This window comes from Echinops telfairi, unplaced genomic scaffold (assembly GCF_000313985.2).
Source record: "Echinops telfairi isolate 266 unplaced genomic scaffold, ASM31398v2 ScPeMD7_17;HRSCAF=63, whole genome shotgun sequence".
Taxonomy (NCBI): Eukaryota; Metazoa; Chordata; class Mammalia; order Afrosoricida; family Tenrecidae; genus Echinops; species Echinops telfairi.
This window is the reverse complement of record NW_022103914.1, coordinates 787,592-801,033: the sequence shown is the minus strand read 5'-3', so window position 1 is coordinate 801,033 and position 13,442 is coordinate 787,592. Positions and strand designations below refer to the sequence as shown.

Sequence of the window (13,442 nt, the reverse complement as noted above, 5' to 3'; positions counted from 1 at the left end):
TGAGGTCTAGGGTGCACCTGAATTTCAATGGCCTCATATATATACGGAAGCTGGAAATGCATAAGGAAGACCAGATATTGATGCTTTTGAATTATGGTAGTGGTGAGAACATTAAATGTGCCCTGGACTGCCAAAAGAACACACAGATCTGTCTTGGAGGAAGTACAGCCAAACTGGTTTTTAGAAGCAAGGATGGTGAGACTTTGCTTCGTGTACTTTAGTCATGTTGTTGTGACAGTCCCGGGAGAAGAACATTATGCTTAGGAGAGTAGAGGGTCAACAAAAAAGGGGAAGAGCCTTGTGGTAGTTACATAATCTGGTGTCAATTTGAGAGTATTACAATGAAGGGGTGGAGTCTGGTCTGTTAATCAAGATATAACCAATGAGGCCTCTGTGTGGGCATGGCCTTCTGAGAATTTTGGGAACTCCTGTATCTCCTCCTTGGAGGCAGGAGACACCTCTCTCTCTCTGCTCACTCCCTGGGAAACGTTGCAGTTGACAAGACACATGAAACTACACTAGTGCCCTGAGCTGGACAAGCCACATAGACCTACCCTGATGCAATCAGACCTCTGAAGCCGGAGAAACCAGCGCTGAGATGCTTACAACACCACTGGATCCAAAGACTTCCCACCCACTGGCCTGTGATCTTCCTGCATTTGGTGCCATTGCATGTTTTGTGAGTCTGAAGAGAACTTTATAGATTGCTATCAGACATATGGGATAATATCAGACTCATGGACTTGATCTGAGCTGGGCTGGGAGGTTTTCTCAATATTCAACTGCTCTTGTATATAAACTTCTTTCTTATACACATATGCATGTTTATGAATTTGTTTCTCTAATCCACCCGGACTGACACAAGCCTCAATGAGAGTACAACAATGGGCTTGGGGGGCCGGGGGATGAAAATATGGGTTTACACATAACAATGGCGAGGGTGGCTCAGTGCAGAGCACAGTGTTTTGTTCTGTTTCTCAAGGGTTGCTAAGAGTTGGGAGTAACTGCATCGAACAGAAACAACAACATCCTATGGAGTAGTCCATTGAGATTTCCAACCCAGCGTCAGGTCAACAAGATCTGACAACAAGCTTGTTGCTTCTTTTGGATAACTGAGGCCAACAGAGCTCTTTTGACAGCTCCGATTAAAGGCACTTCAAATATGATTTCCACATTTCATCTATTTAAGGATGCATGTTGTTTCCATTAAAGTTAAAAAAAAAAAAAGTAAAGGGGAAATACACATGGATTAAGCCTCTGGTGAATTCCCTCTGACCATAGACCAGGGATAACCTTGAATAACCTTGCTATCATGCAGAGGGCATTGGAAAGTGGACTGTTGCAGATGCAGTTAGGTTATATCATTTGATCTCCCTTTTGATTCGTCATTTAAAATTGTTCTAGTTAATATTTTCTGCTCTCTTTTCTATTGAAGTTTTTATCTCTTTTACTTTGTTTTCTTAATGTTTTCTGTATATGAAATCCAGAATAGGTAAATCTATTGCGACAGTAACTAAATTAATGGTTCCTGTGGGGTGTGGCAGGGGAGGTTGGTGGAAATGGGGAGCTAATAAGTACAAGAATGCGTACAGGAATGAAGAAAATCTACAGCGAATTGTGTTGATTATACAACTCTTCTTGATGTCATCGGACTGTGGAATTGTATGATAGGGGGATTATAGGCCAATCAAATGATTGAAATAATAAAATATCAGTTAAAACTTAGGGTTAACAAAAATGCCTGGTGTGGGTGATGGTGGCTTGACCGTGTGAGTCTGCCTGGGAAGCACATGTATCCACAGGGGCAGGGCCATGGGGAAAGAGACCTTGAGAGTCAAAAAGGAATAGAGGTCCATTAACCATAAAAGAAGAATATAAACGTGTAACAGAAAAGGAGGGGGGGGTGTTAATTATGAAGGGAATGGGGAGCACTGAGCCGGCGCAGCCATCACACTGGAATGAAAACCTGACAGAAGTCCTACCATGGCAGGGTTGCCCATCAGATGACTCCTCTGATAGACATCAATGGTGTTTATTCGGCTCTGATAAGCATGATGTTAGATCAAAAGCTGGTGTTGGGTGGAATCTGACAGGTGAAGACTGTCAGCTATTCCTTTCTCCCTCTCCATCACCAAAGTGAAGGTGGATCTGAGTAGCACGTCTTGTCTGCCATGCCGAGTAAATATTGTCTAGTCAATCAGTTCTGATTCCATCAAAATTGTACCACAAAACTAGGGTAATGTGAGGAGGTATTCATGGTAGTGGTCACTGTCAGTGTCTCCCCCCATTTGCCTGCCCTCAAAAGTAACCTTCAACCAATGAGTGGTCGAAATCAAAACCAAAAAAACCAAAATACTGTCATTGAGTTAATTTTGACTCATAATAACCCTATAAGACAGGAAGAACCACTCCTTGGAGTTTCTAAAGCTGTAAGTCTTTATGGGAGCAGACAGCCTCATTTTTCTCCCATGTAGCAGCTAGTGGGATTTGAACCACACATCTTGAGGTTAGAAGCCCAAAGCTTATCCCACAGTGTGAACTTGGCTAACTATCCCAGCTCCTTTACTTCTGTGGTGGTAAATTCTAAAACATATGACCTGTACTGGCTCATAAAGTTCCTCAATAGAGTGACTATCCATTTGCTTGGTGTGTCAGTCTTGGTAGACTAGAGAAACAAATCCATAGACACGCATATGTATTTAAGAGAGAGTTTTATATAAAGGGTAATTGTACATTAAGAAAGCATTCCACCCAGGCCAGTCAAAGCCCATAAATCCGATATTTTCCCATATGTCCGATACCAATTTATAAAGTCCTCTTCAAACTCATGAAACACATGCAATGACACCAAATGCAGGACGATCACAGGCCAGTGGGTAGAAAGTCTTTGGATCCAGTGGCATTGGAAGCATCTCAGCGCTGGCAGGGGTCTCCACGTGGCTTCTCCAGTTCCCAAGGCACAGGGTCTATCAGTGTAGCGCCATGTGCCTTGTCAGTGGAGCGTCTCCAAAAGAGTGAGTTGAGAGAGTGTGTCTTCTGCCTCCAAGTAGGAAATCCCAGAGTTTTCCCAGAATCCTCAGGGAAGGACCCATGACCACATAGAGGCCTCCTTGATTATATCTTGATTGACAGGTCAGACTCCACCCCTTCACTCAATCCTCTCAAATTGACACCAGATTATGTAACTATCACACTTGGTAAAACCAGTTTCTCTCAAGTTAATTCTGGCTCATGGCAATCCCATGCTTGTCTGAGTAGAACTATGATTCAAAGGATTTTCGATGGCTCAATTTTTAGAAGTAGAAAAAAACCCAGAAAAATCTCAATCCAAAACAAAGCAGAATAGAAACTAGAACATATTAAGAATGGGCCAAAAAAGGAAAACAAATGATAATATGTTCAATTTTAACCGAATGATATCTTTTGCAGTAATCCACTTTCCAGTGCACTCTGTCTGAGGGCAAGACGATTCACATCTCTGATCAGTGGTCTGAGGGAATTCACTGGAGGCTTAATCTACATGGGGAGAAAGGGGGAAAAAATGAGGAGCTGATACCAAGGGCTCAAGCAGAAAGCAAATGTTTTGAGAATGATGATGGCAACAAATGTACAAATGTGCTTGACACAGTAGATGTATGTATGGATTGTGATAAGAGTTGTACGAGCCCCCAATAAAATGATTTTTAAAAAATGGATTTGGGACTTTCACTGTCAGCACATGGTAACTACACATTTTAATGTAACTGCAACTGGACTCCCAAATAAACTACTTCACTCAAAGTATTTCTCAGGCTCTGCTTCCAGAGAAACTAAGACACTGACAAAAGCAAGAGTTACGAATAAAGCCTCCACATGCATTGGTTGGGTTTGGTTTTTGCTCACAATGAAATCCTTTCTAATACTTGTGCCGTAAGCGTGGGTCCTCCCAAACTTGTCATTTGTATATTGATTAAAATAATAATACATAAGACTCTCCCAAATAGGAAAAGTGGTTGCCTAGTGTGAAGTGATATTATCTCCTTTTCAGTGGAACACTTGCTTATTATGTTCTATCTTCTCTCCTTTTCCAGAAAAGGAATTCACCATGAAAACTGTGGAAGCTCACCATGAAAACCTTTGCTGGCATCTTCCTATTAACCACGATGACTTTAAAATACTTAAGAACCATGAGAGTCGGTTGTTTGAAGTCCTCCAGAATAAGTTTGGTTGTATCTCGACCCTGGACTCTCCAGCCTTGAAAGGTCACATGAAACCTCTACCCATCTTCAGAAAAATGCTGACTCCTTGGATGGAGCTATCAGTCTGGAAGGATGACCTCACCAAACATGTCGTTGATGCTGTGGTCAATGCAGCCAATGGATTCCTCTCCCATGGAGCAGGCCTGGCCGGGGCCCTGGTGAAAGTTGGTGGCCCTGAAATCCAAGAGGAGAGCCTAAAAATTATTGCCACGCACGGTCAAATACCACCTGGTCAAATAGGCATCACCAAAGCAGGCAGGCTTCCTTGCAAGTTGATCATCCATGCTGTTGGCCCTCAGTGGACGATGACAGATGGAGAAAAGTGTGTTCATGTGCTGAGAATGACCATTCACAATATTCTACAGTTTGCCCTGAGCAATCCAGACATTGAATCTGTCGCAATTCCAGCCATAAGTTCCGGGATCTTCGGTTTTCCTCTGCGCTTGTGTACGCATACCATTCTCGAAACGATCAGAGCATTCTTCCACTCTACCCCAGTGGCCGGAAATTTGAAACAAATTCATCTGGTGAGCAATGAAGACCCTACTGTGGCTGCCTTTAAAGTTGCTTCGGAAAACATCTTGGGCCCGAGTGAATTAGAATCGTCGGTGAGTCAAGAAGATGTCCCTCTTGCCTCCTGTCTTAGTCCTTCAGTGCTGCTGTAACACAGTGGATGGTATCAACATCTTTATCCTCTCAGTTTAGGAAGCTAGAATCCCAAACTGGGGCACTAGCTCTAGGGGAGGCTTTCCCTCTTTGTGGGCAGTGGGCAAAGGTGCTTGTTGCTTCCCTTTGTTTCTTGGAAGTCTCCTTGTGGCGTGGTATCAATTCTTCCCACAACCACCACCACCCCCTCCAACACATGTTGTTTGCTTGTTTAATCTCTTTTTTATTTCTCTATCTATTTATTTATAATCATTTTCTTGGGAGCTCTTACAGCCCTTATAACAATCCATACATCAAAAAAAAAAGTCCATACATCCATTGTGCCAAGCACATTTGTATATATGTTGCTATCATCCTTTTCAAAACATTTTCTTTCTACTTGAGCCCTTGGTATCAGCCCCTCATTTCTTTCCTTCCCTCCTCCACCCTCCCACCCTTATTAACCCATGATAAATTATAACTTATTATTTTCATATCTTACACCATCCGCTGTCTCCCTTCACCCATGTTTCTGCTGTTCATCACCCTGGGTGGGGTGAGGAGGGTTATATGTCTATCATTGTGGTTGCTTCCCCTGTCTCCCCCCACCTTCCCTCTACCCTCATGGTATTGCTACTCCCATTATTGTACCTGAGGGGTTTATTTGTTCTGGATTCTGCGTGTCAAGAGCTCTTATCTGTACCAGTGTACATGCACTGGTATAGCTGGATTTGTAAGGTAGAACTGGGGTCATGATAGTGGGGGGTGAAGAAGCATTAAACAACTAGAGGAATGTTGTCTATTTTATCAGTGCTATACTGATGGCTGGCTCGTCTCCCTTCCTTGTGACCCTTCTGTGAGGGGATGTCCAATTATCTACAGATGGGCTTTAAGTCTCCACTCCATGCCCCCAACCCCCCAACCCCGTTCACATTTATATGATTGTTTATTTTGGGGCTTCTGATACCTGATTCTGTCGACAACTCATGATCACACAGACTGGTGTGCTTCTTCCATGTGGTCTTTGTTTCTCTGAGTTAGATGGCCACTTGTTTATCTTCAAGCCTTTAAGACCCCAGATGCTATATCTTTTGATAACCGGGCACCATCAGCTTTCTTCACCACATTTGCTTATGCACCCATTTTGTCTTCAGCAATCGTGTCGGGAAGCTGAGCATCACAGAATGCCAGGTTATTAGAATAAAGTGTTCTTGCATTGAGGGAGTACTTAAGTAGAGTTCCAATGTCCTTAGTACTTAACATGTAAATATATATACACAGATCTATATTCATATGGTTCTATATAAATATATTTACATATGTATGTGCCTGGATTTAGACCTCTACTTGTAGGCAAAAAACAGCATGCCTCTCTTGCCCCATGCACTGACTTCTTTTTGTTTTCGCAAATGAAGAGGGACATGAAAGGACAGGGATTTGACAATGTAGAAGAGGTGAAGAAAAAAAAACGAGACAGATGCTGTCAGCCATCCAAACAGATGAGTTTGAAAAATGTTTCCAAGAATGGAATCACAGATTTGACAAATGTATTAGGGGTAATGGAGAGTACGTTGAAGGTGATGAGGTTGTTTTCTAAAAAAATTAAATACATAGCTTTGGGGGGGGGCATTCCATTTGGGGGTGGGTATCCCCTCATATATACCCCACAGCTCTGCCATCAGGTGATTCTGACTTCTAGTGATCCTATATAGGGTTTCTGAGATTGTAAGGTTTTGAAGGAGTAGACAGTCTATATTTCTCCAAGGAGTTTGGGGTGGGGGGCATGTTAAGGAATATTCTGAGTCTTGAGCCTTCTTTGGCTCCATGCCAGTGGCTGTGGAGAATACAAAATGTTAAGAGGCTTTTGGCCAGGGCCCATTGGATTCACAGGGGAGGACCTGACCGGGAGCGTTACGTGTTTGGGGCTAATCTAGGTCCAGAGCCCCTCTACGACAGAGATGCTGGCTGATTCACATCTGCAGCTCTACTCTAGTCTAGGCCTGCATCTGGATGTGTAGCAGATCACTGATGAACAAGCAGGGGCCACAGGGATTGCATTGGAAAGAGAAAGAACCTAAGGATTGGATTGCTAACCACACAATCAGTGGTTCAAACCCACCAGCCGCTCCAAGGGAGAAAGATTAGGCTGTCTGCTCCAGTAATGATTTGCATCCCTGGAAACTCCATAGAGTTGCTATGAGTCAGAATCAACTCAAAGACAGTAGAGTATATCTTATGTCATTTTTTAAGACTCTCCTCTGTGCACAGTTATATAAACTTAACCATAAGTGGGAAAAATATTACTTAGAAGGATATAATTTGCCTGTGAGACAATTAAAGAAAAAGTAAGGGGACCACAGACTCTAGGCATCAGCAAGTGAATATGTATTTGAGAAGTTTGTCTGAACAGAAACATCCTAGTGGCGTTATTTTTCCCGTTACCTGAAACTTTATTGCATCTATTTGTGGCCAACATTAGGAAGTTCCTAATGTTGTTGACAATAAATAGATATTTAAAGGGCTCCAAGCCCCCAATATTACAAATTCTGGTATACTTTCAAAGTTAAGCATTCATGACTGTCTACGAGAATCACCTAAATTATCCTTCTCAAACTCACTCTCATCGAGCCCATTCTGACCCAGAGTGACCGTCTAGGACAGGGTAGAACGAGCCCTGCTCCCTAGACTGCAACTCTTCATGGGGGTCGAAAGCCTGTCTTTTCCCCAGATTATCCTTAGAGGGGAGCCAAACTATCAGATCAGGACCACTTCCTGCGGAACATACTACCCACATCCCTCAAGATACGTGTTGCTCATTTCCTGACAGAGCTGGTGAAACACTGCCTACACAACATTTATCTTTGTCAGGGATAGATGCACAGTTCCTGGTTGAGTACCTGACATGTAATTCACAGCATTTAAAGCTGTCGAATAAACAAATAATTATACTTTACCTTGGAAAATGGATTCCTCATAAGGAACTTTCAGGTAAGTCTTGGACTGCTACTTGTCAGGTCAGTGGTTCAAATCTTCCAGCCTCACTGAGGGAGAAAGATGAGGCTGTCCTGTCCCTGAGAAGATTCACAGACTCTGAAACCTTCGATGGGATTGCTATGGGTTGGAACCGACTTGATGGCAGTGGTCTTGGTGTTTGGTTTTCTTTACACCACGTTTTTGGCTTTCCATTTTTCCTGTCCTGGCTTCCCCTACGTGTTCTAACAGTGGCGGTGAGCCTGCTGCCCTCTGGGACTATACCGGTGACATCTGTCTTAGTGATCTGGCGCTGCAGGGAGAGAGTGCCTGAAGCGGATAGCTTCAACAAGCAAGTTGGTGTTCTCGGGTTTAGGAGGATAGACATCTGAGTTCTGAGCTGGTTCTGGGGGAAGACTTGCTCTGTGTCGCTTTGGAGGAAGGTTCTTGCCGCTCTGGTTCCTGGTTCCTTGGGGATACCCATGTGTCTCAGCATCTGTCTTGGCTCATCTCTCTTCTTCCACTTCTTCTGTCTTGCTCTCCCTAGTCTGCTCCTTTGATAGTTGGTACGATATCGACACGGAACACACCCTCCACTGGTCTTGCCTCATTACCGCAACAAATCAAGTGGGATCCCAACCATAGGCAGAGAGGTTGAGATTTACAACTTCGATTTTGGGGAGGCACAGTTCAAAGCATTTGATTTAGATTTGTGGCAGGGAGAATGGGGATCGACAGAAGGCAAGAAAGTCTGGTGAGTGCAAATGGAGCAGGATTTTGAGAACAAGGGCCCCTGAACCTCACTTAACACTCTTTGTTGTTTGCTTCTTGCAGATGGTCGGTGCTAACATGGCTAAGGGTAAGTTCAAGTTTGTTGAGTCTCAACACTTACAGTGGTGAGAAATCCATGTGCCTAAAAACCGAGTCTCCTGCCAAGAATCTACTCTTGCTCATCTGAACTAATGGGAAGTTGGGGGTGTGGTGGGCAGAATAAGCCAAATATATTTCATTGTGTGCCTGTTCTGGTACCAACCTGCTCTGCACCTGACTATAACCCTAAGACTTGCGCAGGCCAGTTTCATGATAAGAACAGATTGGGTACTTCACTGCCAAAATGTATGCCTATCATTTTTTTTTTTTAAAGAAAAAGTTCTGTTCTTTTTGTTATGAACATACAAACTGCGTTTCCCATTAGTAACTACAGGAAACATAGCCCAGATAAATGGGTTAACTTAACCTTCCCACACCTGACTGATCATTGGAACCATGATAGAAACTAGAAAATGAACAAGAAATAAACAAAATAAACAATAAAAGAAATAAACAAAAATAGAGATAGGCCTCAACTAGAGATTCTGATTCAGGCACTCTGGCCGGGGCCTAGCAGGTTCTGCCTATGTGTGCTCTAGGCCGTATCGCTTGGGAGGAAGATGAGGCTTTCTACTTCTGTAGAAGGGTGCACGTTTAGAAACCCCTGGGGCAGGCGTGCTCCGTCCCATAGGGTAGCTATGGGTTGCAATCAACTCAATGACAGTGTGAATTTATGTCAGTCCTGGCTGTTGGAGGCTGGTGGAGGATTAACTTAGTCTCAAAACAACATTTTATTGATGGGGTTGAGTGTGTGGAGCTGGAGTTCTTTCATGATGTCTAGGATATGAACTAATGAAAGAGTCTTTTAGTTTACAATATTCCATGGCTGTTGAGAACACAGCGCTCAACTAGCAGTAGGAACTCCTAGGGCATTTCTCCGTAGGGTCGAAATGATTTGCATTCACTTATTTATTTATTTTTAAATCATTTTGTTTGGGGTGCATTTACTTTTTACAGGCAGAATGTACCCATGGATATTCAGTTGTCAGTCGGTGTTGGAAGTAAAGAAAGGGGAACTTTTGGAGTTCTACTCTGGGATTGTGCCTCTTCTGAGCCTGGTTGGTGGTCTGACAGACCATTGTAGGATCTCTGAAGATTATATATGCAAAAGTTTTCCAGAAATTGTAAAGCATTAAACATGCAAACTTCCCAAAGCCAAACCCACAGCCATCATGTAGATTCTTGTTCTAAGCAACTATATCCAGAGTTTCCAAACTGTCACCCAGAGCACCACCACGGCTCTTTACACAGTTGCCAAGGGATAATAATGTGTTGGTCTGGGGAGACTAGAGAAATAAATTCATAGATACTTACATGAATATAGGAAAGAGCTTTATATAAAGAGTAATTGTACATTAAGAAAACATCCCAGCCCAGTCCTGATCAAGTCCTTAAGTCTGATATTAGCCCATATGTCCAATACCAGTCTGTAAATGCCTCTTCAGACTCACAAAACACATGCAAATGATGCTGAATACAGGAAGATCACGGGCCAGTGGGTGGAAAGTCTTGTGGATCCAGTGGTGGTGTAAGCCTAGCAGAGGTCTCCATGTGGCTCCTCCAGCTCCAGGGCACTAGCGTAGCTCCATGTGTCTTGTCAGCAAGAATGTCTCCCAGGGATTGAGCGTGTGTCCCGCCTCCAGAGAACTATTTATCTCCTTAGAGCCTCAAAATGAGGTCATCAAGTTGGGGCCTAATTGACAGGCTAAACTCCACCCCTTCACTCTTAATAGTCTCAAATTGACAACAGATGATGTCACTACCACAAATATGACATGAGAGAATGGGGAAATTCCCCAGCTGCCCTAGAAGAGAGGGACATTCCTCTTGATTGTAAGGGATCAAGAACAGTTTCATTGAGGAGCTGGCTCTAAGCTGGGCTCGACTACAGCAAGACTTTCAAAGGTCAGAGTTGGTTGCATTGGTTACCAACGATGAAGAAAACTCAGGAACAAGCCAATGCAGTGTGTATTGGAGGACGACGAGGAATCCAGGTTAGCTAGAGAAATCGAGTTTAAGTGAGGATGTTATGTTGTTAGGGGTCGTCAACTCGGCTCAGACCCACCAGTTCAGACAACGGAAGGAAACACCCCCGGTCCCGCTCCATCCTCACAGTTGTTCTGATCTTTGAGCCCATGCTTGAGCCACTGTGTGGCCAGATGGTCAAGGGCCTTACTTCCCCGCCCCCCCCCTCCGCCCCCGCCAGCTCCTCAGCATCTGCTCAATGACAAGGAGCGAATTACTTTACCAAGCATGGCATCCTTTTCCAGGGACTGATCTCTCCTGATCACATGTCCAAACTAGGTGAGATGAAGTCTCACCATCCTGGCTTGTAAGGATCATTCTGGCTGTACTTCTTCCCAAACAGATTTCTTTGTTCTTTTGGCAGTCTGTGATACTTTCAAGATTTTTCATCAGCACCATCATTCAGATGCATCAATTCTTCTTGAGTCTTCCTTATTCAGTGTCCAATTTTCACACACAGATGAAGCAACTGAAAATATAATGGCTTGGGTCAGGGGCACCAGATTGCTCTAAGTAACAACCTTGGGGGTTAGTAATCAAGCAGCTGCCGACTTGTCAGTTTGAGCTCATAGTTACCCTGTGTGGGGTTTCTGAGGCTGTAAATCTTTACAGAAGCAGACTGCCTCACCTTTCTCCCTGAGAAGCAGGTGGTGGCTTTGAATCACCCACATTGCAGTCAGCAAAGTTTGCAGTTAGCTTAACCAACAGCGCCCCTAGGTTTCCTTATCTAGGCAAGGAGCAGACAAATGTCCATATGTCCTTAATCTGAATTATAGGGCAAGGGTCACAATTTACTTGAGGAATTCTTGACAACATCTCTCTAAAGGAATTATAGTGTGGCCATTAATTGACATTAATAAAGATGACTTCAGATCATCAAAGAAAGGTTAAACTACTTAGGAAGGTAGGGAGGTATGTTTCCATTGAAAATATTCAACTAATGTTATACGCCGTTGCTTGTTTGATTCTGAGTCAGAGTGACCGTATGTGACAGAGTAGATGCTCACGAGAGGATTTGCGAGGCTGTAATCTGGGCAGGAGCAGATTGCCAGGTCTCTCTCCTCCCAGCTGCCGGTGCTAGCCATTGGGTCAGCAGTTGAGTGCTTAACCATTGGGCTACCTGGGCTCATGTGTAGTTAACGACTAGGTCCAATCAAATAGATCGTGGTGTGAGAAGGGTATCCTTTAGTGATCAGAACAATTTAGTTGCCTACGAGAATAATTCATCTGTCTTGCTAATTATGAATAGATTAAGTATTACCTTGTATTGTCTTTATTGTCCCCCCCCCAAAAGTAATCTAAGTTTCTAAGCAGAACAAGGGTTTTGAAAAATGCCTCCAATTTAAGAGCCCTAGTCACGTCTCACTGTGGTCTACAACACTGACTTTTATTTTGACTCAACAGGAGGCCATTGTCCCCTCTCTGTCTGTCCTGATACTTTTTCATAGCTCACGGTATGGCCACACCAGTTGCCAATGAGTCATTGCTGACGCATGTGATCTCCAGAGTATCACGGGTTTTTCAATGGCTGGGTTTTGTTTTGTTTTTGTAAGTAAATCACTAGGCCTTTCTTCTGAGATGCCAGGGTATCCTGGAACCTAGCCTTTTGTTAGCAGCCAGACACATTAACTGATCCCACCATCCAGGAACTCTATGGCCACCATTTCCTAGTGATGGTACATGTAAATGGGCTGGAGGCAGGTCCCTAGAAGCACGAACGAGTTACTTAATCATTCTCTGATTTAGTTTATTTCTGTGTGAGATGGGGCTGCTAATAATACCCGTGTGACTCCGTGGGAGAAAGATGGGGCTTTTTACTCCTCAAAGCAGTGACAGTCTCAGAGACCCACAGGGGCATGTCGACCTGTGCTGTTGGAGTGCCATGAGTTGGAAGGAGTCGGTGGGAGTGAGTTTTGTTCCCAGCTGCACGCTCATCGGTAGGCTCGGACGTGGGGCTGCTGCTGGGGACAAAGGCTCACAAGAGCCTCTGGGTGAACACTGGTTAGGGTACTTCTTTCTGCAATGCTTTTAAACCTGTCTTCTCGGTTGCTGATCACAGTGGTTTCAGTCTTACAGGGAGGTAACGAGAAGAGGAGGGAGTACGGGCCCACAGCTGACTCTCCTGTCATCAATCTAATGGGGTCCAACGAGGAAGAGATGAGTGAGGCCAAAGAGTGGATCCAGAAGATACTGGCCCTCCAGAAGCACCACATCATTGAAAACAACCACATCCTCTACTTTGGGAAAAAGGAATTTGATGTTCTGTCTCAGCTTCAGGAAGCTACAGGGGTCTCCATCTCAGAGAGTATCAATCCAGGAAAGACACAGTTGGAGATTAAAGGAGCCCGCCCTGACCTCATAGAGGCAGTTATGTGCATTGAGACTATGCTGTGCAGAGTTCAGGAGGAAATGGCCAGGGAAAATGAGCAACATCTTCAGAGCTTGTTAAGTGAGTCATTTTAAGTTATAAAAATCCATTCTCCTAACGCTTCCTTCCTCTGGGTATGCATGTGTGCATGTGGGCGGGGGACGGGGGGCGGGGGGACGTCAGAGATAGAACAGAAGAGGATTGAGCGAAAGCCATCACGCTTCTACATTTGGCTACAAGCTTTCTAAGTCATACTGGCTCTTTTTCCACTCCAAGGTTTACTTAATAGTAAAAAATAGAAGCCACTGCCACTGGGTTAGATTGAC

The 13,442-nt window shown here is 44.0% G+C and overlaps 1 protein-coding gene across 4 annotated transcripts in view; it reads left to right on the top strand.

The window, feature by feature from the left end:
* The window catches only part of PARP9 (poly(ADP-ribose) polymerase family member 9), a 40,840-nt gene that overhangs the window by 11,448 nt on the left and 15,950 nt on the right, over positions 1 to 13,442 (top strand). For 3 of the 4 annotated variants that reach the window (XM_045287547.1, XM_045287546.1, XM_045287549.1), the window contains 3 exons: positions 4,071 to 4,846; positions 8,688 to 8,712; positions 12,808 to 13,197. In XM_045287547.1, the coding sequence (XP_045143482.1) occupies positions 4,071 to 4,846; positions 8,688 to 8,712; positions 12,808 to 13,197 (1,191 nt within the window). The remainder of the gene's footprint in view (positions 1 to 4,070; positions 4,847 to 8,687; positions 8,713 to 12,807; positions 13,198 to 13,442) is intronic. The other variant, XM_045287548.1, reaches the window with a different exon arrangement.